This window comes from Falco rusticolus, chromosome 17 (genome assembly GCF_015220075.1).
Source record: "Falco rusticolus isolate bFalRus1 chromosome 17, bFalRus1.pri, whole genome shotgun sequence".
Lineage (NCBI taxonomy): Eukaryota > Metazoa > Chordata > Aves > Falconiformes > Falconidae > Falco > Falco rusticolus.
The window spans coordinates 2,095,147-2,120,502 of NC_051203.1; the positions used below are offsets into that span (position 1 = coordinate 2,095,147).

The 25,356-nt window shown below is 59.3% G+C and overlaps 2 protein-coding genes across 3 annotated transcripts; both read left to right on the forward strand.

The window, feature by feature from the left end:
- Positions 1 to 1,820: 1,820 nt before the first annotated feature.
- On the forward strand, positions 1,821 to 6,416 carry CDKN1A (cyclin dependent kinase inhibitor 1A). Its single transcript, XM_037410701.1, has 3 exons — positions 1,821 to 1,893; positions 4,073 to 4,483; positions 5,007 to 6,416. Exons 2-3 carry the CDS (start codon positions 4,081 to 4,083, stop codon positions 5,054 to 5,056), a joined length of 453 nt encoding a protein of 150 aa, XP_037266598.1. The 5' UTR covers positions 1,821 to 1,893; positions 4,073 to 4,080; the 3' UTR covers positions 5,057 to 6,416.
- A 2,322-nt stretch (positions 6,417 to 8,738) lies between these two features.
- RAB44 (RAB44, member RAS oncogene family) lies at positions 8,739 to 23,549 on the forward strand. Of its 2 annotated transcripts, none has more exons than XM_037410723.1 (17): positions 8,739 to 8,986; positions 10,368 to 10,593; positions 10,680 to 10,794; positions 11,056 to 11,227; positions 11,509 to 11,652; positions 12,006 to 12,099; positions 12,221 to 12,316; positions 12,655 to 12,842; positions 13,222 to 13,270; positions 13,601 to 13,695; positions 14,250 to 14,644; positions 18,404 to 18,997; positions 19,486 to 19,567; positions 19,899 to 20,013; positions 20,763 to 20,864; positions 21,687 to 21,763; positions 22,214 to 23,549. In XM_037410723.1, exons 2-17 carry the CDS (start codon positions 10,369 to 10,371, stop codon positions 22,296 to 22,298), a joined length of 2,628 nt encoding a protein of 875 aa, XP_037266620.1. In that variant the 5' UTR covers positions 8,739 to 8,986; position 10,368; the 3' UTR covers positions 22,299 to 23,549. The 2 variants fall into 2 exon arrangements, with proteins under 2 accessions (XP_037266620.1, XP_037266621.1); XM_037410724.1 differs by having other exon boundaries at positions 8,740 to 8,986; positions 12,009 to 12,099; positions 22,214 to 23,548.
- Positions 23,550 to 25,356: the final 1,807 nt, after the last annotated feature.

Below are 25,356 nucleotides of genomic sequence, written 5' to 3' on the forward strand. Positions count from 1 at the left end.
ACGCAGGCAGCCCGCCGCAGTGCAGCTCGAAAGGCGGCTCTTTGCAACCAGGAGCAAAACCAGTTCCCAGATGGGAAGACCAGGGACCCGCTCCCTGCGAGGGAAGGCGGCTGCTGCTCGCCCCCTCCTTCCCTGCGTCTGGCAGGTGGAAAGGCAGGATGGATCCCAGCTTTCCAGGCTAGATCTCTGCAGCGTGTGATAGTCATTCCGGATGCTTTCACATTCCCCGTCCTTCACCTTCCCTCCCCATCCCAGCGTGCCCATCCAGAGGCGGCAGCGCTGCAGGGGGGGACCGGCGATGGCAGACACCCCCGCGGCGCGGCAGCCTGCGGCCAAACACGCCCAGACACCTTCCCCAGCCGCTCGGGCCGCGGGAAGCTGCTGGTCCAGCAGGGAAACGTGGGTGCTTTGCACACCCAGGGTCCTGCTGAGCACCCCAGCACCCGCCGGCCGCAGGGGCCTTGGAGGGTGCCTGGCACTCCCATGGGGCTGCTTCAACCCACCCTTGGTCACTTGGGACCGTGTCACCTTGCTGCGCCCCACCTTGCTGCGCCCCACCAGAGGCCCCGCAGCATCGCTGCACGAGTCGTGATGCCCGCGGGGCCTGGGCAGCTCGTGCCGTGCCGGGAGGGTGCTGCCGAATGTGGCCCCCCCGTCGCGGGGCAGCTGGCTCCGAGGGCATCAGCTCTCGGCCGTGGGGCAGGACTGGACCCACCGACCAGGCGCGCGGGCAGGTGCCCTCCGGCCTTGCACTGACCCCCGGCAGAGGCTGCCCTGGGTTCAGACCTTTCCTGCCTGTGGACTGGGATGTTTCCCAGTTAAGCCCCAGATCCCTCCAGATCCTCCTCGCGGGTTCCTGCGGGACATGCACGGGCTTGTTCCTGCTCTTCATCCCTGCCCCGCAGCCTGCAGGATTCGGACCAGCAGATCCTTCCCAAAACGAAGCCGGGGTGCCGGGGGGGTCCCGTCGGCGGAGCAGACCCCCCGGGAGAAAATCCTGCAGGAGGGGCCAGGGGCAGCCTGCGGCCGGGCCGGGGTCGGGCACTGCCTGGGGACCAGGGCAGCATCACCCCAGCGTGGCTCCGAGGTTGGGCACCCCGAGGGGCTGAGTCGCCCCTTCCTTAATCCGTTTTCCCCCCCCGACAGTGACTTGGGGGGCAGGAAAGCCTGGGGGGGATGGGGACACCCCCCTCCAGCCAGCCAAGACCCTGCGTCTCCCAGCTGGGATGGGACACCCCTCTATCCTTTGGGGGGGGGAGGGTCCTTGCATCCTCTAATGGGGAGGGCCCTGCACCCCCTTTCTGGGGGGTGTCCCTGTACCCCCTTGAGGAGGGGGGTGCCTGTAGGTCCTAATGGGGGGTCCCTGTATCCCCCGTGGGGGGATCCTGGCACCCCTGCAGGAAGCAGGTCCCAGTATCTCCTTCTGGGGGGGATCCCTGCATCCCAATAGGAAGTGGGTCCCCGTATCCTCTGATGGGGGGGGTCCCTCCATCCCCTGGTAGGGGAGTCCCTCCATCCCCTAATGGGGAGGTCCATACACCCCCCCAAGGAAGGGGGTCCCTCCATCCCCTTCTGGGGGTGTCCCTGCAATCCCTGTGGAGTGCTGTGCCTGTATCTCCTAATGGGGGGGGGGCTCCCTCTAGCACCTGGTGAGGGGGTCCCTGTCTCATGGGGGGCTCCCTATATGCCCTGATGGGGGGGATCCCTGCAGCACCCCGAGGCAGGGGGTCCCCGCACCCAGTGACGGCGGTCGCGGCACCCCCGGGGCTGGGCGGGGCTGGGCGGGAGGGAAATCCCGGAGCGGGGGGGGGGGGGGGGGGGGGGGAGGCCCCGCCCCGTCCCTCCGCTTATAAACCGCGGCGCGACGGGCACCGGCAGTCGGGAGACGCGACGGTGAGTGCGGGCGGCAGCCGGTGGGGCTGTGGGTGTCGGTGTCACCGCGGGGGGGCGGCGGCTGTGGGTGTCGGTGTCACCGCGGGGGGGGGCTGTGGGTGTCGGTGTCACCGGTGCAGGCTCGGGGGGGAGGGGAACGCGCCGCAACGGGAACGGGCGGCAGCTCCTGGCCAGGTCCGCGTCCCCCGGTGCCGGGGGAGTGGGTGAGTGCCCCCCCCTCCGCCCCGGCTGCGCTGCGGTCGCCGCAGAGCCCCCCGCCGCGGAGCATACCGAGGGGGGGGGGACGACGGGGTGTTGCCATGGCAACGGGGGGGGGTCTTCAACCCCCTAGCTCCGCCGGCCCCCCCTTCCCCCCCTCCCCCCCAGGGTCATCGGTGCCGTGAGCGGCTGCCGGCTCCATCCATCGTCGGGGGTGCTGTGCTCCCAGCCCCTCCTGTCCCCGTCCCCCCGCAAGCCTTCCCCAACTGGTGTAACTGGTCCTGGGTGCTGCAGGTGGCTGTGGGGGTGGGGGAGGGTGTGTACCCCTCTCCCCGGGAGTGCCCGCGTCGCCAGGCTGGGGGAGGCTTAAGGCAGCCATGCACCTGCATCGCTCGGTGTCGTGGGGACCCCCAAAGCTCTGCCCTTGCAGGGGCTGCTGGAAGCATCGCCACCCCCAGGGGGGACATGGGGGTTGGGGGGGGAGGGGCTGGCCTTGGCCCTTCGCCCCTGGTGGCTCTGGTGATGTGGAATTATGAATCAGAGTGACGCTGTTGCCTCCTGTGGGGTGGCACCTGGGCCCTGGCGGTGGCCGGGGGATGGGGGACGTGGGTGGCATGAGGATGGGGGATGTGGGTGCCCAACCCTGCCGGGGGTGCCTGGTCAGGGTGTCAGAGTGTGTCCCCATCCCGCTACCTGCCAGGGCTTGCCTGGACATGCTGGGACTTGTGCTCAGTGATGTCACCCCGGCTGTGCCGCCGGCAGCCCGGAGATAGGAAGCTGGATTTGGGAAGCTGGATTGCTATTTTTACTCCAGGATGTAATTTACTCTGGGAGCAGGGCAGAGGGGTCGGGGTGGCCCTGGGGACCGATGTGGCCCTCCCAAGCCCCCTGCCTGGAGGGTCTCCAGCTGTGCTGATGGCACACCTGGCAATGCGGTGCTGGGCTCGGGGGGGCTGGTGGTGCTGAGTTTGGGCAGAAATCCCTGCAGGAGGCTGAGCACCCCCTCCCTGGGGAGGTTTGGGGGTGCGAGCCTGGCGATCTGCTGTGGATTTGGGGGTCCCAGATCTGGTGGACAATGAGAAAGCAATCTTGTACAGAGGGATTTTATTTCCATGAAGCTTTTATTTTTTTTTTTAAAGCAGATTTAATGAGCTTGGTTATCCAAGCAGGATGAAGCCTTAGCTCTGCAAGCCGTCAAATCCCAGAGCGTTGCTTTGCTTTGCCCTGATAACAAGGCTCCCCATGAGGGTGGGTGGCGTGAGGGGTCCCTTAGCCTCCCCCCCCCCGCACGTGTGAGGGGGGGGGACTGCTCGGAAGGGAAGACTCTGCCAAAACCATGAAGGTCAAGGCTTTTGGCATCAGTTTGAGGGGGGAAAAAAAAAACAAAAAACAAAACACAAAAACAAAGTGTCTTGTCTCTGGTTGCCCAACAGCTCCTTGCGGATAAGGAGGGTGGTAAACCAAGTGGTCAAGCTTGTGGCATGTTTTTGCAGTTGCTTAAAAGGCTTCCTTGCCACTGGGCCTGGGTTCTTGAGATGAAGAACCTGGCCAGAAAAACACCCTGTTGCTTCACTTGCCTTGTGCCCGCGTGGAAGTGAGACTGCGGTGGGGTCATGGATGGAACCGGCGGCAGCATCGGGATGCTGGATGCTCTGCCCCGGCAGGGCTTTACCTGCTGGAGGGGGAATGGCGAGCACCGTCTGCACCTTCCCCATCCTTCTGTGTCACACCAGGCTGTGGTGGTTGACCTTGGTCATGCTCAAGCTTCTGCCCCCTAAGACACTGCTGAAATCCCAGGTGTCTGGGCCCAGGATGTGTGCTGGCAGATGGAGGTCCCCTCTGGGCTGCCTTGTTGCTGAGCCCAACCCAGCCTGTCCCACCTTGGCTACCGGGTGCTTTGCTCTGGTAGCAAGTGTGCTGGCCCTTGGGCTTGCGGGTGCCTTGCCCAACACCCCAGTAACTTGTTCTGCTTTCCTCCCAGCCGCCACGATGCCCCTGTCTCACAGCAAGGCTGGGCAGATGCAATGCAGCACCAAGGCATGCAGGAACCTCTTTGGCCCTGTGGACCACCACCAACTCAAGAATGACTTTGAGGACCTGATGAGGCAACACCTGGAGGAAGTTCAGGAGCGCTGGAACTTCAACTTTGAGACAGAGACTCCCTTGGAAGGACAGTTCAAGTGGGAGAGGGTCTTCCTGGCTGAGCAACCGTCCCGGGAGGTCCACAGCCTGGTCACGGGCATCAGCAGTGAGAGCAGGAGCTCCTTGGTCCACAAGGTCCCCCCCAAGGACCATCTTGGCAGGATTTGCCCTGAGGCATCTCAGCAGAGCTCGGAGGTCTACAGGGCTGGTTCCCCACAGGGCCTGAAACGTCGGCAGACCACCATGAAAGGTGAGTGCTGGAGGTTTGGTGTCACTCCGTGCGTGCTCGGTGGCATTGGCGGTGTCATGGCTCTCCTGGTAGGGACAGATGGAGGGGACTTGAGTGCAAGACCCCTGCCTGGGTGTGGGGAGGGGACCACCCTCCATGCATTTCTCCTGGGGATCAATCTTCCAAGGGGAAAAGGCCACAAACGGGGGGCATTTTGGTTGCTGGGGGACAGGCAGGGGGCTTGCACTGGGCTTGTGGGTTTTATAGCTGAAGATGCCCCCAAAAATCGTTCGGTACCTTCAGTTCCCACAGCCTGAGCCCGTCCTCCAGGATCAGGGCCTGGGGTGGCAATGCCAGTGAGACCAAAGAAGAGATGGAGACCTACAGGCTCTCCTCCCTGGGACTTTGGGGTGGGTGGCTCTGAGGGGGGGGTCCCACCTGGGCTGGGTTTTGGGACCCTTCCTTGGGGACACCTCCCCTCTCCCTGCCCTGCTGCTCCCAGCAGGCTGGAGGCACTTCCCGACTCTCTCTTTCTGCCCTCCAGACTTCTACAGCTCCAAGCGGAGGATGGTCCCCGACAAGCCCAAGCCGTGATGTGACAGTGCTCGGGGCCAGCTGCTGACGCTGATGTCCCTGGGGGGTGTCCGTGGCTTTCTTCCCCCACCCTGTACTGTATATGCTGCCTGTCTGAAGCAACGTAGAGTCTGTAGTTTCCTATTTATGAGTAGCTCTGGGGTCCTGAGGGACCTCTACTGTGTGCAATGTAGAGGAGTAGCCCACGCTGAGGCTTGTAGCCCAATGGAGGAGGACTGAGATGGGCTTGGTGGGACCAAGGTATTGCCCTGCTGGCAGAGAAGAAAGTGTCCCCTGCCCTGGAGTGGTGGGGCCAAGCACCGTCCTTGCACCGTCCTGCTGCCCAGCCGTGGTCCTTCCCCTGCCTGATGGCTGGCTGTGGAGGACACTTGCGTCCCAGCCACCCGGTGGCACCAGATAGCCTTAAGAAAGGGTCACGGGGCAGAGCTCTGGGACAGCCTGGCCCTGAGGACACCCTGGTTGCTGGCACGTGGTGGTGGCCCTCTAGCCAGCAGGATGGACCCAGGGGTGGTAAACCCTTGTCCGTGCGTGGAAGCAGAGCGATGTGGGGACTGCTCCTTCCCACGGCTGCTTGGGAGAGGGAGCGCTGCTCCCTGGAGAGCCCTTGGGTGGCTCATGGTGCCACCACCCATCAGATGGGCTGCGGATGGTGACAAACCCGCGGGAGGTCCCCAGTGCTGAGCTCGGCACAGCCATTGTGGGACCAGCGCTGCCTGGGGGAGGCTTTGGGGTCCCCTGCACCCTGCTGACCCAACCCCCCACTTCCTTACCCTGTTGGCTTGTCGAGTGGTGCTGCTTGCCCCCATGTTCCTGCCTCCATCACCACTGGCACCAGGCTGGGGAGCTACCTGCTCCGGCTCTGGACTGCTCTAGGGACGCATCCTGCTCACCAGCAGGGATGACACCGAAAGAAGAAGTTGTAGCTTTTTTTTTTTCTTGGACTTTTTTTTTCTCCTTTGGGCCTGGGTGAGAGAGGACCCTCACCTAGCTCTGCAGGGTGAGTGGCTTTGGTTGCCTCTGGGACCAAGGGATGTTCTAGCGCTGAAGGATGAGTCCCTGCTCTTGAGGGACTCGACACTGTCAGGTCTCAGCACTTTCATGGGGTTCATCTCCTGCTCTGCTGGATTTGGGCTCTGGAAACCGGTGCAAGATGGTCCCAGGCAGAAAAGGGATGGGGTCGACCTGCCTTGCACCATGAAGCACTTTGCTCTCAGTGAAGCTGGCAAGCTCCCAGCACTAAATCTTTATTTATGAAAAAAGAAAAATAATAATGCTATTAAGTCTGCATGGGGGGGAAGGGGAAATACCTGTTTGTCTACAAATGTTAACTCCGAATAAACACTCGCCTTGCGTAAGGGAAGCCGTGTCTCTGGGTTCATAGAGAGTGGTGCTGGGAGCAGGGTCTGGCTGTGGGGAGGAGGATGCTCTGGTTGGGGTCTCTGCTTGGGGGTGAGGGGGTCACTCTGGGGGTGCTGCCTTTGGGCTGGTGGCAGCACAAGCCCAGCTGTGGGAAGGGGCTGGTACAGCCCTGGGTGACTCTTCTCCACCATGAAACATCCAAGCGGGGGGGGGGGCAAAACCTTCCCCACAACCCACATGCTTTGCTCTGCTTCCTTGGGACAGCTGGGTGCAGGATCGGTGCTGCCAGTGCAAGCCGTGTGGGATCTCACCGTGGGACCCCTGTGTGCATGTGGGCTCCTCTGCTGCTCACAGAATTCCCCCTCCCTTGCTGTGACCCTGGTCCTCTGCTCCTCACCCTCAGTGCCTCGTGGGCAGGTGGCTGTTAGCCATGGCCAGCTGGTCACACCCCCCACCCCCCCCTTAAGGGGGTCCTGGGTGCCCCGTGCTGTGGCAGCACCGAGTCCTGGCTGAGACTGGAGCTGCTGGATGCCAGGACTGGATCCCCTGGATCCACCGTCAGCTGCTTCCTCTGAGGACCGAGCAAGGCTCACGTGTGGGCTGTGAGCTCGTTACGGCTGATGTGGTAAATGACCCTGTTTGCAGAGGATCCAGGTGAAAACAAAATTTTGATGGTAACAACCGTCTGTCATCCTTCAGCTGAGGCTCCCTAAGGCACCTGCCGGTCCCCACGGTGCTGGGTGACACCCCCACATGCTGATGCCCCTTGAAATGTTTGCAGAGCACAATCCTGCTGCCTTTTAGCTGCTGCTGAGTCAAGTCCTACAGATTTAGCCCTTTTAATGTTCCTCGTGTCAGTCCTCGCAGCCCCCTTGGCTGCTGCCTGCTGCTCCCAACGAGCAGCGGCGGAGGCAGCGAGAAATAAATCAGCAAATAGTCCTTTGTCACCGTTTGTGGGGCTCTGAGGACAGCCAGGCTCTGGCTCTGCTGGGTGGGGGGGAGCTGGTACCTCTGCTGGAGTTTTGCATCCCCCCGGGAGACTCCAGCCCTGCATCTCCTCGCCCAGGTCGAAGAGGACCGTGTTCCCTCCGCTTTGGGGATGCAAAACGGTGCCGGGCTTCCAGCAGCTGAGGGATGGATGGAAACCTTGTGCTTGCAGCCCAGGTTGTATTTTGCTGCTTTCCCAGCCCAGCCTCAGTGCAGAGCGAGGACGCAGGGACCAACCTGCCACGATGGCTGAGAGGGGCTGGGAGGAGGGTCAGGCGCTTCCTCTCCTTTCCCCACCATATTCAATCCCCTTTCACTGGGACCTGCTGGGCATCTCCTCGGGGCTGGATCGTGCCCTCCCACCGCAGCACGGGCTGCTGGCAGGGCTCGGCAGCTGGGAGCAAGATGCCGGAGTCTTGCTGGGCAGAGCACAGGAATCGGGGAGCTCTCCCAGGGGTATTGAGGGGTTTTCCCCCAAAAAGCATCCTTAGGCAAAGCCAAGCCAAAATTCAGCCCTCATGTGGCAGCGCACAGCCCCGGGGGCTGCGAGACACGGTGACAAGCTGAGTTCAGAGGTGGCTTTTGCGAGCTGAGCACCCCAGCCTGGCTGCGGGGTTGCTTCCACCTGGGAGAACCAGTGCCAGCTTTGTTGGGAGAGCGGAGAAGAAAGAGCTGAGCCCTCCACCCGCCTGCAGACGCCCCTGAGCTGGCTGCTGCTGGGCTGGGGTCCCAGGAGGGTGCGATGGGGCTGGGCACCCCCGCAGCCGGTTCCCAGCTTGGATGGGGGGAGACGGGGAGGGCATCACCCTCCACCCCACGGCTCCTGCTCCATGCCTGCGCCGTGAGCCAGGGGATGGGAATCCTAGTTATAACCTAGAGATAGTAATTAGCATTTCCCCTTGCTTGGAATCTCTCTCATTTTGCAGTTAAAGCGAGGGAAAAATGCACAGAACCCACCTGCCCCCCCCACGCCCTTGCCAGGGGGTGGGGGCAGTCGGCGTGTTTGGTGCCAGCTTTAAACTGAGTTAATGATTCAGGCAGGAGCCTTGAAAAAACGTTGGTGTGAGCAGCACAGCGAAGGGGAACCTCCAAATCCTGGGTCCAAAGAACCTCGTGGGGGAGGTTTGCAGGTTTGCCCGGTCTTCGGTAGGATGCTATAACCGGCGGGTTATATCAAGTCTTGTCCTTCGGCTTATTGGGGCTCTTAAAATAGTGTTTGCTGTTTCTCTGCTGCTTTTCCTCTGCCCCAAACGCCTCCCAGCCTTGGCTGGACTATTGCAAATACGGAAGGAAAGGATGGGGAATTCTGCTGGAGATGCCTCCGGTGCCTCTGCTTTGGGATCGGGGGGCTGGGGGGACAGGGACCCTCCGGACAGGCCCTTCCCGCACCCCGCTTGCAACGTAGCAAACAGGAAACGTGTGAGCACCGGCAGTTGAGCGTAACCCGAAAACGGAAAGCCGCCTTGGGTAAGAGAGGGGTGAGCACCCCGGCACGGGGCAGGACGAACACCCTCGGCGTGGGAGCAGCATCCTCGCCAGCCCGCGCACCCCGGACCTGAGGGTCCCCCTCGGCAGGTGGGAAAGGTGAGTTCTGCTGCTCCGGGGATAACTCCTGTATCACCTTAAACAAGAGAAAAGCCAGGAAAACTTGATTTTTAATTCCTACCAGTGAGCTGGGGGGAGGTTTTTCTCGCTACCTGTCGGGGGATTGTGTCTGGTGTCCCTTTTCTGACGGCTGGGAGCAGCGTGGGGTGTTTTGAGGGGGGGGCAGGTCGCCAGGAATCAGTAATGCCGCAGGGATCCCTGCACAGCCAGGGCTGGGGGGTGCGCAGCTCCCAGCCCAGCCCCCCCTTCTCATTCCGTCCCTCTCTGGTGCGGTGGGTTCAGCTTGCCCCCCCCACCCCTCCCCCGCCCCAGGGCTGGGGCAGGTAACTGGGGGCTTCTCCACACCATAAACAACCCCACTTGCCCCCCAGAGCTCCCACTTCTGCTCTCTGGGAGGCTGGGACCACCAGAAGGCACCTGGCTTCTGCCCCCCCCAGCCCCAGCGTCCAGTGGGACTCCAGCAATTGCCCAAGACCCTCATGCTTTAAGGGAAGAGGATGGGTTTGGGGCTTATTCCCACGTTTTTGGTGCACTTGGGGATTTAGTAGAATGGCCATTGCAAAAGGAAAGGGGCAGGGGGCTGGCACAGCCGGGGGTCTCCCCAGGTGGGGAGCGGAAAGCTGGGCTGCGGCCGGCGCCAGCATGGCCCCCGCTCTCGTCACTGCTCTCCGGGGCTGCGGTTTCCCTCGTTTGGTTTTTTGGCTTTGCCATGCAGAGAACAACCCTCACGGCGATGGCACGGTGGCTGCTGGTGACGCTGCTACCCACCCAGGATGGGGAGGGGGGCGCCGGGGGTGTGGGGGGGTCCTGAGCTCAACTCCCACAAGCCGGGGCAAGCACGAAGGCGTGATGAGAAGCAGCCGAGGTCTCGGGCAGCTCTCCCCGGAGGTGACTCACAGCCCTGAGAGCTGGGGGAGGAATTTTAAAAGCTGCTGATGTGCTTGAGGATGCAGGTAGAACCGCCACGTCTTGCCCAGACCTCCAGCATCGCCTTGGCTGGTCCTTTGCCAGTGTCACCTCCCGGTTGGCCCTCGAGCCCCGGCAGTGCCGGTGCCCTGCGCGTCCTCTGTAGCCAGGGCAAAGCAGGGGAGATCTGGGGTGACCACTTGGCCAGTGGCAGGAGAAGCTGCTCGCCCGGCGGGTGCTAGGCTTGAAGCCGGCAGGGACGGCTGGTGCTCGCTGCTGGTGGAGGCTCCGTTTGTGCTGCGCAATCAGAGATAAGCGCCTCTTCCTATTGCCAAACCTGGGGCCCTTCACACCATCCAAAACGAGTTTCTAGCTGGGTCCCCCCACGCCGGAGCAAAGGGCTCTGGCAAGCAGGGAGCCGGCCGAGGCTCAGCACCGGTTTGCCCCTTGGCAGGATGGAGCCAGCAGCCACATCCGAGCGGCGGGCGGCTGCCAAGGGCCGGCGCTTGGGCTCCAGCCGGCGCAAGCAGCTGCGTGAAGGCTCCGGTGAGGCACTGGCAGCAGCCCCCGGCCCTGGCGAAGAGCCCCCGTGGGCATCCGAAATGGTGCAGAGAGTGCAGGACATCTTCAGGGAGCGGGACAAGGACCAGGCGGGGTTTGTCACCCGCTCGGACATGCAGGTATGGGATGGGGATGTCAAATGCTACCGGGGTGGCTGGAAGCTGGATGATGGGTAGGTTTTTCCCCTGATTTGGTTTGGTTTTAGAAATTGCAGGAGGAAAATTTCCCGTGCAGCACAGAGGAGCTGGAGCTCGTCTTCGATGGGCTGGATGCTGCCGGCACCGGGCAGTTAAGCACTGAGGAGTTCACTGCCGGGCTCCGTAAGTGCCAGCACGCATCTCCGAGCAGCCTGGGCTGATCCTGGACACAGCCTCGGTGCTTTGCCAGGGGGAACCTGAAACTCTCCCCTTGCTGGGTGGCACAGGATGACCCAAAAAGTGTCCCCGTGCCTGGGTCTCAGCCCATGACTCGCTCTATTGTGCTGCAGCGGCTTATTGGAGCCACAGGGTGAGAAGTGTTGGGGTTTGGGCTTTGTTGTCCCCCTGGCCGGACACGGAGGGTTTGGGGGTATCTGTCAGCAGGGCAGTTCCTGAGCTCCCACAAAGCTGCCATGGGCCACCGCCGGCGGAAAACAGCATCCCGGAGGGTCCGCTTGGTCCTCCCCAGCCCGGCGTTGGAGGGGGCGGACAGCGAGGAGCAGAGACACTTCGCCGCCTTTATGGAGCAGCTGGGCATGGACAGTGTCTCTGATGAGTAAGCCACCCTGTTTAGCACCCATGGGTGTCCTGCAGGATGGAAAGGCTTGGGGCGGGAGGTCTCCGTGCAGGCAGCAAGCCCAGCAGTGGCTTGGAGGTGCCTTTGGCCCAAGCACAGGAGCAGGGGACAGGATCACGATCACCCCAATGCTCACCTGTCCCCCAGGACCGCACATCCTGAACGGTGCGAGCTAAACGACCCAGCACCCCATAGCTGGCCCAGCTTGGGGGGGTTCGGGGGGGGGGGATGCTCACCACAAAACCCCCCTTTCCCAGCAGACAGGAGATATGGCAGCTCTGGGTGAAGCTCCGGCAGGATGAACCCCAACTCCTGGGCAACCTGGAGGACTTTCTGGCCAAGATGAGGCACCGCATCCAGGAAGCCAGGAGCAAGAAGGCGGCATTGGAGGTGACCCTGAACACGTGAGTCACGCCAGGGCAGCGGAGAGGGACGGGGTGCGAAGGATGGGGACAGGGATGGGGCCCCTGCTCACCCCAGCCGTGGAGACGTACCCAAGGAGGGAGAAACTGGGGTGCTTCTCCACCAGTGGCTGGAGTGGAGGTTTCCCTGGGAGCTGATGTCTGGGGTCCGGCTCCCTCTGCAGTCACTCGTGGGATGGCAAAAGTGCCGGACTGGGGCTGCTGGACGGTCCTTGCGGGGTGAACCCCTCCAGGCAAACCCGGCTGCAGCTCCCGTGGGCGATGTGGGGTCCCAGGGGCCAGCACCCACTGCAGCAGGGTCTGACCACCCCCCCCCCCGGCCCTGCTGTCCCCAGCAGGCGCGTGGCCGAGCACGACAAGGAGGTGCAGCAGCTCTGCGAGGCCCTGGAGCAGCGGATTCGGCAGGAGCAGCAGCGGCTGGAGCAGGAGGTGGGGCACTGGCTGCTCCTCTCCCCTTGCTGCCCATGCCGGGGGGCATCCAGCACCCCCGACCCCCCACGGCAGCTCCCAGATGGGTGAGTGGGTGCTGATGTCCTTGTTGCCATCCCAGAGCATGGCCCGGAGCCACCGGCACGGCGCAGAGCTGCAGCGAGTGCTGGATGCCAGCGAGAGGGAGGTGCAGCGCTTGGTCACGGCGCAGATGGAGGTGAGATGGCCCCAGCCCCCAGCCCCCAGCCCCCCTTTGTGCCTATGGGCTACCCCAGCCGGGCTGTAACAGCAGCACGGAGCTGTACAGCTGATCCCGGTCTGTCCCCACCAGCCCCTGATGCAGGTTGTCACATAGGACCTCCATCCCCACCTTTGCCATCCCCTCCATCCCCAGACGACCCAAGCTGAGTTTCCCACCCACCACTCTTGGGGGGTGGCAGGGAAATTCAGCCCCAGGTCTAGAGGAGAAGGTTATCCACCTTTTTTTTTTTTATTTATTTTTGTTTTGCACGGGGGTTCTGGCGGGGTGTGAGTGTCCTGGTTGCCATCCCGCAGCTGGAGACACGGTGCCGCAGCCTCCGCAGCACGCAGCAAGCCACCAGCACCGAAAACCAGCAGCTGGAGGAGAGCAACCGGGTGCTGGAGGACCGCCTGCAGCACCTCCACCAGCAGCTCCAGCAGACCCACGGGCGCCTGCGGACAGCGAGAGCAGCCGTGGCTTGGGAGCAGGCGGAGGAGCTGGGGTGAGGAGCTGAGTGAGCATCGTGTCCCTCTTCGTGCCGTGATTTGCCCCTGGGGGTTGCAGCAGATGGAGAAATGAGTTTGATGGGTCTCAGCCATCACGGTGCTTCAATGGTCTCCACGGTGCAGATTAAGCGTGGCTTGATGTGAAAAGCATCAGAAAAAAAGCCAGGACTGTCAGCACCACGCACTGAACGTGTCTCCTGAGGGCAGTGCCAGCAGAGATGGGGATGTCCTTCACCCAGAGGGACCCAGCCGGGACTGATCCATGGGTCGTGGGTTTTGCTGTCCTGCTCCAGCCCATTGCTGCTCCTGGGGCAGGGATGGACGTGGTGAATGGGATGCAATTGCCACTTTCACCCCTGTGCTCTGTGTTTGCAGGGACAGAGCGGTGGCAGAGCTGCCTGGCGAGACACCAGTGTCCCCACAGGTACTTCAACTGGGAGCATGGGGATGGGACAGGGTGTCCGTGCTCCGGAGCCTTGTGCTGTTTGGTCTGGGGCTGCCGGAGAGCCCAAGAGCACGGGGTGCTGCTGCAGCAGAGGCAGTGCCTCCCCTAAAAGCTTGCTCAAACTGGGTCGGCATGGTGCCATACAGGTGTTTGGGAAGGGAGGGGGGTAGCAGCCCCTTAGTGCTGGTACCCCCAAGATTTTGGGTGAGTACACCTGGATACCTGCCAGAGAGCTCAGCATCGATTCAGGTAGAAGCGCTCCCTCGCCCAACGCTTTTCTCTCTCCTCTTCCCACCCTGTTCACTGCAGATGAGTCCAGAGAAGAGAGAGAAATACCGCTCCGAGATGCGGATCAGGCTCGGGTCCCACGGCGGCAAGCCCAAATCCAAGAGCACCCACCAAGTGTAAGGGGTCCTGAGCACCCACCGAGTGTAAGGGGTCCTGAGCACCAGCTGCTGCTTCAGCTTGCGCTCCCGAGGTCTGCGAGCTGGTGCTGAGCACCAAGTCCTCCACCCTCCCCAGGGAAAACACGATATTTAGTCCCTTTAATGCTCCTTTTCCACTCGCTCATCTCTCACCCCAGAGATCAGATCTCTTGCCCCAGCTTGTCGCCCTGCATCACCCCCTTGGCTCAGGCACCCAGCACATCTGGCCAGGAGTTGTCTTTTCATCTCCGATAGTGTGAACGCGGAGCCTGGGAAGAGGCACGCTCACTTGCTGGGCAGGATACGGCCCTGGGTCAGGCTCCGTGGGTGTGCATCCCCCTTTCCCTGTCACCATCGCTGCCCACGTGAGCCTCCAGTACACCCGGGGGCTCAATGAAATGGGGTTTGGAGAGGGATGGGGGGGGGGGGGGGGCGTAGATCAGAGACCCCCTGGTATCAGCCCAGGTGGGCAGGAGGGAGATGGAGCCCAACGTGGGGACTGGGCTGACCCCTGCATTTTCTGCCTTCTCCAGGGTTTGGGAAATGCAGCCAGCAGAAATAAGCCTTCTGGGCTCCCCGAGGAGAGCAAGCTCTGCAGAAGAGGACCCCTTCCCAGAATCTCTGAAGGAGGAATGCTTTTCTGACCAAAGCTCTTTGCTAAGAGAGATGAATGATGCAATAGTGGCTCTGAGCAAACAGCTGAAGCCACAGGCACTGGGTGCACCCCCCACACCGGCAGACACTGCCCATCACCTCCAGGATGACGCTGAGCCCCAAATGGGGCTGGAGAAAGGCACAGCCCAAGGCACAACTCCTGGGGTCCTGCCAGACGCCCTCCCCAGCCACACCGGTCACAAGGTGTTTGAAGGAGACCTGAACGAGGGACCAGCTGCGGCTGAGCTTTGTGCTCCAGACGTGACACAGGCTGGTGCGTCCATGGGAGCTGGGCACCTCAGGGATCAGGAGCCAGGGGCAGAGCAGGGGGAGAGCCCGGAGGAGGTGCAGAGGATGTTATTCTCACAAGGAAAAGGTGCTGGTGCGAAGGAGCTGATGTTACAGGTGGCTGAGCATCTGCAAGGAGCACTGGGAGAAAGCATGGAGGCAGGAGAGCAGGAGGCACGGATGGAGGCAGGAGAGCAGGAGGCACGGATGGAGGCAGGAGAGCAGGAGGCACAGATGGAGGCAGGGGAGCAGGAGGCACAGATGGAGGCAGGGGAGCAGGCATGGATGGAGGCAGGAGAGCAGGAGGCACGGATGGAGGCAGGGGAGCAGGAGGCATGGATGGAGGCAGGAGAGCAGGCACGGATGGAGGCAGGAGAGCAGGAGGCACGGATGGAGGCAGGAGAGCAGGAGGCACAGATGGAGGCAGGGGAGCAGGAGGCACGGATGGAGGCAGGAGAGCAGGAGGCACGGATGGAGGCAGGGGAGCAGGCATGGATGGAGGCAGGAGAGCAGGAGGCACGGATGGAGGCAGGGGAGCAGGAGGCACAGATGGAGGCAGGGGAGCAGGAGGCACAGATGGAGGCAGGGGAGCAGGCATGGATGGAGGCAGGAGAGCAGGAGGCACGGATGGAGGCAGGGGAGCAGGAGGCACGGATGGAGGCAGGAGAGCAGGCATGGATGGAGGCAGGAGAGCAGGAGGCACGGATGGAGGCAGGAGAGCAGGAGGCACAGATGGAGGCAGGGGAGCAGGAGGCACGGATGGAGGCAGGAGAGCAGGAGGCACGGATGGAGGCAGGAGAGCAGGAGACACGGATGGAGGCAGGAGAGCAGGCATGGATGGAGGCAGGAGAGCAGGAGGCACGGATGGAGGCAGGAGAGCAGGAGGCACGGATGGAGGCAGGAGAGCAGGAGACACGGATGGAGGCAGGGGAGCAGGCATGGATGGAGGCAGGAGAGCAGGAGGCACGGATGGAGGCAGGGGAGCAGGAGGCACAGATGGAGGCAGGGGAGCAGGAGGCACGGATGGAGGCAGGAGAGCAGGCATGGATGGAGGCAGGAGAGCAGGAGGCACGGATGGAGGCAGGAGAGCAGGCATGGATGGAGGCAGGAGAGCAGGAGACACGGATGGAGGCAGGGGAGCAGGCATGGATGGAGGCAGGAGAGCAGGAGGCACGGATGGAGGCAGGGGAGCAGGAGGCACGGATGGAGGCAGGGGAGCAGGAGGCACGGATGGAGGCAGGAGAGCAGGCATGGATGGAGGCAGGAGAGCAGGAGGCACGGATGGAGGCAGGGGAGCAGGAGGCACGGATGGAGGCAGGGGAGCAGGAGGCACGGATGGAGGCAGGAGAGCAGGCACGGATGGAGGCAGGGGAGCAGGAGGCACGGATGGAGGCAGGAGAGCAGGAGACACGGATGGAGGCAGGGGAGCAGGCATGGATGGAGGCAGGAGAGCAGGAGGCACGGATGGAGGCAGGGGAGCAGGAGGCACGGATGGAGGCAGGAGAGCAGGCACGGATGGAGGCAGGAGAGGAGACACGGATGGAGGCAGGGGAGCAGGCATGGATGGAGGCAGGGGAGCAGGCATGGATGGAGGTGGAGGGAGCAGGATGGACGCAGGAAAAAACAGGCTGGGAAAAGGCACAGGTCCTGGGAGAATCTGAGGAAGTGGCATTAAGCCAGGGAGAAAATCTGGAGGCAGGTGTGGGGCCACCTGAGGCCGGGGAGGCAGGCCTGGTAGTGGGATGGTGGCTCACCACGGATGAGCCTCATCCAGCTGTGGCTCCGGGTGAGTGTGCGCAGCCCACGGGCACGGCGCTGGGGGAAGAGGCTGCCCTGCCATTGGGGCTCTCCGAGAGACTTGAAATAAAGCCAGGAGAGCACCTGGAGCCAGAGCCACCATCCCAGGATGAGATGCAAATGGGAGCAGCCCAGGGTGATGGTGCCTTCCCCGAGGTGACGGTGGCTCCTGGCCCCGGGATGCTGGAGGAGCTGCAGCTCCCGGGAGAAGCCTGGGATGCTGACGTGCTGCCAGCCCAGGCTCAGCGAGGAGGGAGCAGCAGAGCCGGGGCCGAGGCCGAGGTGGAGGTAATGTGGCTCAGGGTGATGGAGCCACCCGGTGAGTCTGCAGGGGGAGACACGTCATGGGGGGGGCACATGGGTGCAGGGGCGCCATGGCCAGTGGCATTGCCACCCACCCGTGTGCAGGAAGGTGGAGCGGGAACAGATGTGCAACCGCTGGAGGCGCAGAGCGGCGATGCCTACGTGCAGCTGCTTGCAGAGGTGGAGGCAGCTCTGCAGCCCCCGAGTGAGGTCGGCTCCTGGGGGCTGGAGCAGGGAGGGAGGGGGGCTCCGGGGGTGCAGCCGCTGGGGGAGGAGGATAAACCAGAGTTAGGGCTGGGGGGAGAAATGGGCGCTGCTGCGGTGCACGGCGAGGGCCCTTCCCCAGCAGGAACATCTGCAGGGAGCCCAGACCCGTGTGGGATGTTCCCAGTTAAGGCTCAGGCACTGGAACTGGTGGAGGCAGAGGATGCCCAGGCAGACGCACGGCTGCATGGGGGTACCAGCCCAGAAACCCCCCAAGGAGCAGCCATACATCTTGTAGAGGAGGCTGAGGATGGGGAACGAGCAGAGGGTGAGCGTGAGCTGCCCCACGAGCCTGGGCTTGATCCGCAGGGAGAGGGGGCTGCTGCGGGCGTGCGGCCAGGGGAGGAGGCTGTCATCCTGGGCACGCTGGAGGCTCAGGGCACTGATGGCAACGTGCAGCTGGTTGCAGAGGTGGATGAGCTCAGACTGGCTCCAGAAGGAAGCTTGGAGTCAGGTCTGCAGCTCCTGAGCGAGGTCAGTTCCCCAGGGACAGAGCAGGGAGTGAGCGTGGCTCCAGATGTGCAACCCCTGGCTCAGGGCGACAGAGCAGAGCTACTGGAACTGGTGGAGGCAGAGGATGCCCAGGCAGATGTGCAGCTGCCTGGGGGTGCCAGCCCAGAAACCCCCCATCAAGGGGGAGAGCCTGCAGCCATACATCTCATAGAGGAGGCTGAGGATGGGGAACGAGCAGAGGGTGAGCGTGAGCTGCCCCACGAGCCTGGGCTTGATCCGCAGGGAGAGGGGGCTGCTGCGGGCGTGCGGCCAGGGGAGGAGGCTGTCATCCTGGGCACGCTGGAGGCTCAGGGCACTGATGCAAAAGTGCAGCCACCTACAGAGGAGGAGGAGCTGAAATCAACCTCAGGATGGAGCATGGGGGCAGATCTGGCACCCCTGGGCGCCGCTGGGCTGTGGGCAGTGGAGCAGAGCCAGGCTCCGGGTCCAGAGGCAGGTCTGTGTGCTGCCCACACCAGGGGTCCTTGGGAGGGAGCTGCTGCGGGGGCACACGTGTCCCCCCCGGCTGAGGGTGCTTCATGCCCTGAGCACGCCACTGCTGGCAAGGGTCCTGAGCCGGGAGCAAAGCTGGGAGCACTCACTGGCCAGGATGGGCAGATCCTGGAGGATCCCCAGACTCTGGGATTACTGCGGGGAGGGAGGATTGCTGCGGAGGGCAGGCCTCTGGATGGAGCTCCAGGGCTGGAAGTGGTGCAGGCAGAGGCGCTGGAGGCAGGGGCAAGGAGTTTAGTGGAACCTCAGGGTCTAGGGCCAAAGCAAGGCTGTGATGACCCTGTGTCTGCGCTGGCTCCCCCCGTCTCTGAGGTGCCGTTACAAATCAGCACGCTAAAGCTGGGAACAGCGATGCAGGAGGATGTTCTCGTTCCAGATGTGTGGCAGCTACGTGCTTCGGGACAGGCAGCCCAAAGCGAGCTCCAGGAGCAGGTCTCCGCACAGGCAGATAAGGTCATGGTGGTTCATGCTGCTTCCCAGCAGCCGGAGGAGAAGCCACAGCATGTGATGGAAACAGAGCAGGTAGCTGCCAGACCTGCTGAGCCTCCAAAACAAGAGGTGCCACCAGCATTAACCCTTCACACGAGGGTCCAACAGGAGGAAGATGCTGGGAATGATCAGCTGGGGATGGTCTTCAGAGACTGTGCACTGGGGGATGCAGCCCACAGCAGCACCCAGCCCCAGGGGCGGCTCTTGCCAGAACAGAGCGAAGACCTCAGTGTTGGTCAACAGGAGAAGATGCAAGAGGCTGGGTGGAAAACAAGCTCAGAAGGTGAGCCCAGCCCAGGAGAGCCAAGGGCTGTGACTGCAGGTTGGTCAGGAGCTGCCCTGAGGGGTTGTCCTGAAGCCCCCCTGGACCCAGACCACCTCTACAACGTGCTCTTTGTTGGGGACTCCCATGTGGGCAAAACATCGTTCCTGTACCGCTTGCACGCCGACACCTTCAACCCGCACCTCACTGCCACAGTAGGTAGGTGTCCTCCAGCTCCTCTCCAGCACAGCTCTGCACCCACCTGGGGGTCTCCATTGCCATTCCCTTCCCTCCACCCCGCAAGCTGCTGGTGTTCGCTACACGCATGTTACAGCTCATGCCAAGCGTGCAATGCAACCAAGGACCACGTAGGACCACCAGCATCACACGTCTGGATGCTCATGAGCAGGCGGTGCTGGTCCTCCATGCCCTCTCTAGGGCACCGATACCGGCAGCCCCAGTGCTTTTCTCTCTGCTTTGCCTTTCCTCTGTGTTTTCCTCTCTTAACCAACCTGGTTTTATTCATTGTGAGATCAGAGACCTTCCCAAAATCCCACCACTAAAGAGCTAAAACCTGGAGGTTCTCTTGGGATGAGGCCCTTGAGCTGCAGCCTCAGACCACAACTGCCCCACGGGCCTTCTCCATCCATCCCCTGCCACAGGGCTGAACGCTACAGCATCAGAACATCCCTCTTTGTGTTCCCTAGGGCTGGATTATCAGATCAAACACCTCATCGTGGACAACAGGCGCTTTGCTCTCCGCCTGTGGGACTCAGCTGGTCAGGAAAGGTGAGGTGCTGTGCTGTCTGCTTGCGGAGAGCAGCCTGTGGTTTTCTTTTTCCTGGCGGATGCCGTGGTGATGGACGATGCTGGCTTTGCTGAGCAAGGGTCAGGAGGGACTTTGCAGTATGTGATCTGATAAAGCATAATAAAGGAAGTAATTAAGATATAAACAAGCACTTGGGCTGTTTGTACAGCCTCAGCAATCAGGATAAGAGCAAAATCTGGGCTTTGCCTTTTTTTGTAGACGCGCATTCCCAGCTTTCCCACTGGGATTTCAGATCGCTCCTAGGCAAAACCTCCTTTGGACCGTATCGGTGATGGTTTAACATGCACGCAGGTACCACAGTGTCACCAAGCAGTTTTTTCGGAAAGCGGACGGGGTGGTGCTGATGTACGACATCACATCGGAGTACTCCTTCTCGGACGTGCGGTACTGGCTGAGCTGCATCCAGGTGGGTGAAACGGGAAAACCTCGTTCTGCCCCCGAAGTCTTGGAACCGGTGGTGACCCCAAGATCAGCCCACCCTCTGCCACCAGTTAGGGATGGACAGCTGGGGGGACCAAGCCCCTTGTAAAGGGTGTTCTGCTTTGCTTTGGCTAGAAAATATTTTTTCTCGGAGGATTTAAATTCATACTGATAACTTTCACATTTTTGAAGTGTTTCCTGGGGTAATTTGTTGATAGCATCATTGCGATAATGATCAACTTTTTTTAAAAATTAAAAACCCCACAGGGAAATGGAAAATGTTGAAAGTTATTTTAAGAACACTTTTAAATGAAGAATAGTCCACTTTGAGTCCTGGGAAATGGGACGTAACTTGTGTCTTACTAAAAACTTCTTGTCAGAGATTTCCAGTCAAGTACAAAGCCAGTGTTCAAAAACAAATGGAACAAAATGGGATGTCGCCTGGCTCAGTGCCCATAAATCCCAGCCCGAGCATCCTCCAGAGGGTTCCTGAGGTTGAGCACAAAGGGAATTCGCTACAAGGGCAACTCATCCAGTTGTCCTGCCCTGTTAATAGACCAGGACAGATGATTTAAAGGGGAAGAAAAAAAATAAATCACTTTCTTAAATGCTATTGAACTCGTTTAAGAATTTATGGTTTTATGTGCCCAAACGTGTGGGCATCCTTCATGGTACCCCTGGCTGTGATTCGAGGCAGGGTGACACGCTCCTGACCCTCCCTCTCTCATGGCCCAGGAGGGAGCAGAGGAGGGAGTTGCTGTTCTGCTTCTCGGGAACAAAACGGACTGCGCTGCGGAGAGACGGGTCCCTACGAAGGAGGGTGAGCGCTTGGCCAAGGTGGGTGCTGGTCCTGCCGTGATGTGCTGCGCGCCCGAGCGAGGCAGGACAGTTGAGGGTGGGTGCCCCCAGCCTGAGCACCCGGAGGAACATGAAAGCCCTTAACTCGCCTTCCGTGCATCCGTGGTGCAAAGTGGTCCCTGAACCCATCTCTCACCCCTCCCTGCCTTGCTTTCCCCTTGCCGTCTTCATTTTGATCAGCACCATCCCAGTAAAACAGTTTATGGAACTGGATCTGTAAATCAAAACGTTTTCAGCTTCTCTTATCTTTGCTGTGAAGCATCACCTGTCTTCCCAGCATCACTTAAATACTAAAACCACTAAGCCTGTCCTGTTTTAAAGATACTGAAAAGCTTAAAGGGTGATTAAACTCTTCAACTATAGATGAGTAATAAAAATTAGGCAAGAAGAATCTCACCTTTACCAACTTAATTTTAAAATTTATGGATTTGGGCCAGTATCTGTTGACCAGTTTACAAATGGAGATGGCAGGATTGGGGGTCAGATGCTTTTTTTTCCCCCAAACCAGTCACTGACAGGCACGAAAGACATGGGAACACCTAGTTACATCTCCGTATTTTCTCTGCTAACCCAAGAGCATCACGCCTTGCTCTGTCTGCAGCCTTTTCCTCGGTATTAAAAGTTGGTGTTGCAGCTACCAGAAAAGCTGGATTTCACCCTCATACCCCAGTAAATAAGTTATTGAGTTATTTGTTTCCTCGAGACCCTCCTGTTCCCCCTTGACTGTGACTGTCCCATGGTTATATTAAGCTATTCCAATGCAAGAATATTACATTTCTCCCCGGGCTCTGTGTCTTGCAGGAGCATCAGCTCATGTTTTATGAATGCAGCGCTGCCTCAGGCCACAACGTCTCCGAGTCCATGGTCAGCCTCATCAGGTGAGCCATGTGCTTGGATTTTGCCAGCTGTCCTGAATTTACTGGGCTCCCTCCTGGCTTTTTTAACTCCAAATACCAGGGTGTTAGCATCACCAGAGACTCCCTGTGCCCAGACGTGGGGAGAACTCGGAGCAGCGTGTGCAGGGCTGGAATGAGCCGGGGATGAGCGCTGTCTCCTGAACAGCCAGCATGGCAAGGACATTAATGAAATTAACCTTTTTCAGGATGCTGCTGGTTTCTCCACGGGTTGACTGAAATAAATTCTGCCTGCGATTTGATTTAGGTTGGCATTTTTTAGCAGAACCCATGGTTCTCAAATCATGAGCCGGGAAGGCTCCTAACTCCTTCCAGCCACGCTGAGCATCCTTTCCCGATGTTTGTCGAGACATATAGCACAGGGATACAAACTGGGGGGGTAACACCTGGCTAATTTGCTTCCTTTTCTTCCAGGTTGCTCAAAGTTCGTGAGGATGAGTTGAAAGCTAAGGCAGAAGAGGTACCAAAGCCACCCCAGAAGAAAAAGGGCTGCTGCTGATGTGGTCAGAGCCCTCGCTGTGATCTGAAACTGCAGCAACAGCCAGAAAAGCATACAAGTAGCCCTGAGGCACCACCTCTCCCCCCACCTGTGCCTTCCCCCCCTCATGTCCCCGGGATGCTGAGCAAAAGCCACTGTGGAGGAACTGGCTGTCCCCCAGCCCCTTCCCCGTCCATCTCCTGCCGTTATCCCACAGCACACGAGCCCTCCAAAATGGGCGGATTTCCCGAAGTAGGAAAATTCACCTCGTTCTTCAGGAGACAAAACCCGGGCTAAGGAATGAGGCAGAAAAGGAACCCAGCTGGGTCGGAGGTGCTGGAATGACACTGGGAAGCAGCAGGGAGCAAAGCTGAGTCTTGGGATAACAGGAATGAACATCGGGGAGTCACCCGAAGGCCAAGGGATAAAACGAGGGGGTTGGGGTCGGTGCTGCTGTGCAGTGGTGGCTTTTGCTCTGGCTTTGTCATCCGATCAGATTGGGTCTGGAACGACGAGATACACAATATATCCTAAAAGCACTTGCTCAGTCTTTCCGATCAGGCACAGCAAAGCTGGTTTTGCCCTTTCCTGGTCCATCGTGCCGGTGAGCAGTAACGGGTTTTGATGGAAAACTACTAAAAACTTTGCTCAAAATAAATCAAAAAAAAAAAAGCAGGTCCAGGCTAATTGAAAGAGCACCGGGCTGGCGGAATGTATGGTCAGGTAAATGCTAGCAAAAACTCTTTTTTGCACTATTTTTGCACTATTGCAGCCGTCTCAGGGTGGGCAGGGAAGAGCAAGGTGCTGCACCCTGCCCTGCTGCAACTGTGGCCGCTTCTTTATATCCTGGATCAGTTTTAAAACGCAGCATGAAAAATCTAAACAAGACCATGTCACAATTGCCAGTTGTTGGTTTTTTTTCTTTTTTCTTTTTACAGCTTGATGCAGAGAACTATACTTTTGCAGAGAAAGACATCCAGACTAAATAAATAAGAATATAAGTGGTTTATTTCAGTATTTTTATATATTGCATGTGTTGTGTTGCTGCCCAGCAGCTCAACAGATGTATTTAAAGGCTACGCTTACATGTGGATTTGGGGGAATAATTCTGCTCGGATGAGTTTGCTTTTTGTTGTCATTATTTATATGTATATTTTGGCAAAGCATAATAGTAGCCAGTTTCTGCTTGACAAAAATACTGTGACAACAAGGGTTGGTTTTCTAATGACACTATATATTAAAAAAAATATAAAAAAAATCATTCTGCATGTTTGTAACTGTTTATAGCTCAGCTTTCCAAGGAAACAAGGCTCGGGAGCTCCTGATGCCATGTCTATGGACCTGTTTTCCCTTTCCCTGCTTCAAGCAGTTGTGGGATCCGTGGGCTGCCTGGCACTCCCCAGCGGGCAGCTACTGCAAAGCTCCGCGACGTACCGACGTCGGTACCAATAAAGGCCTGGCTGACTGGGACTAATTAACGTCCGTGTTGATGGAAAAACTGCAGTTTAAATTTAGCCTTTATCAGACAACGCCAAATCTCCGTGGGAGAGACCTGCAAGGCATGGAGCCGGGCGGGAGCAGGCTGCTTGGTTCTGCTGCTCCCAGAATTATCCCTTTGGATGGAGCAGCTCCATGCGATACCCGACGGTGGGAATGACAGGTGGGTTGATTTGCAGGTGGAGATGAAATGAGGCTGCTGGTGGACCAAGCTCACACTCAGAAACGGCAGGGTTATGAGCTCCACCAGGCAGGGTCCAACTTGGCAGTGGCACAGGAATTTTTAAGTCTTTTAGGGACGAGTTCTCTCCTCTGCATGCCCCATCTCACCGCTCCGGCACCTCTGCACCACTCCAGCACCTAAGCCTTCCTGCAGCCTCCACAAGCCACCTTCCATTGGCTCCATCATTAAAAGACTTTTTTTTTTCCTTAATGCAATATATTTACGCTCCTGTTCCTCTCTTAATGCAATATATTTATGCCCCCATTCCTTTCTTAATGCAATATATCTATGCTTCCATTCCTTTCTTAATGCAATATACTTATATTCCTGTTCCTTTGCAATATATTTATATTCCCATTCCTTTCTTAATGCAATATACTTATATTCCCTTTCCTTTCTTAATACAATATATTTATATTCCCGTTCCTTTCTTAATGCAATATACTTGTATTCCCGTTCCTTTCTTAATACAATATATTTATATTCCCGTTCCTTTCTTAATGCAATATACTTATATTCCTGTTCCATGCCAATCCCTCTTTCCCGTATTTCATTATAAAATATTTTTCCCGATGGAGCAGTGGGAGCAGCCTGGAGACCGCAGCTCCTCAGGAGGAGTTGATGTGACTCGGCCCAGAGCTCTGCCTGGAGCCGGTGTTTGGGGTACCCTAACCATGGCTTTTCCTGAGGCTTTTGGGGCCCGTTTTCACTATTTCTGCTTTGCTGGTTTATGTTAAAATCATATAAATTCAAGCGCATGTTGCACATATGCTGCATGGGAAGAGAAGCACCATTTTAGCCTGGTCAACCCCAAAATGTGCTTTTTGGGGGGCTCCATGGTGCCTCCCAGCCGTGTGTGCGCTGGAGCATCCATCGGAGCCGCTTTGCTCTTCACCTGAATTTCTGGGGTTTATGTGCGGAGGGTGCTGCCTTGCCGGGCAGCAGTGGGAGGGTGCAGGAAAATGTATTTTTTTTTATTTCCTCGCGAAATAAGAAGAGTTGAGGTGGTCGAGGCTGAATTTTCCCGTTAGATGGCAGCAAATGCGGGAATACCCTGGCCCTGCCACCCCGCTGCTTGGCCAGGGAATCCCGCAAACAAAGGGCTTCCCAGCCCAGCAAGCGGAAAGGCTCCTTATCCCGCTGGAAACCCCGTCTAGGAAAAAGGACTGAGTTTGTGCCTAAAGCATAAAACACCCGTGACCTCTGCTCCAAACTTGGAAACGGTTTTTTTTCATGGCCAGGTTGGGAGAAACGCCAGGAGGGCAGGAAGAAAGGATGGAAAACCCAGTGGGAGCGTTGCTTTTGGAAGCATCTTCCAGCTTTAATAATTCGCCATCCCAGGACCCCCCTGGCGCTCGC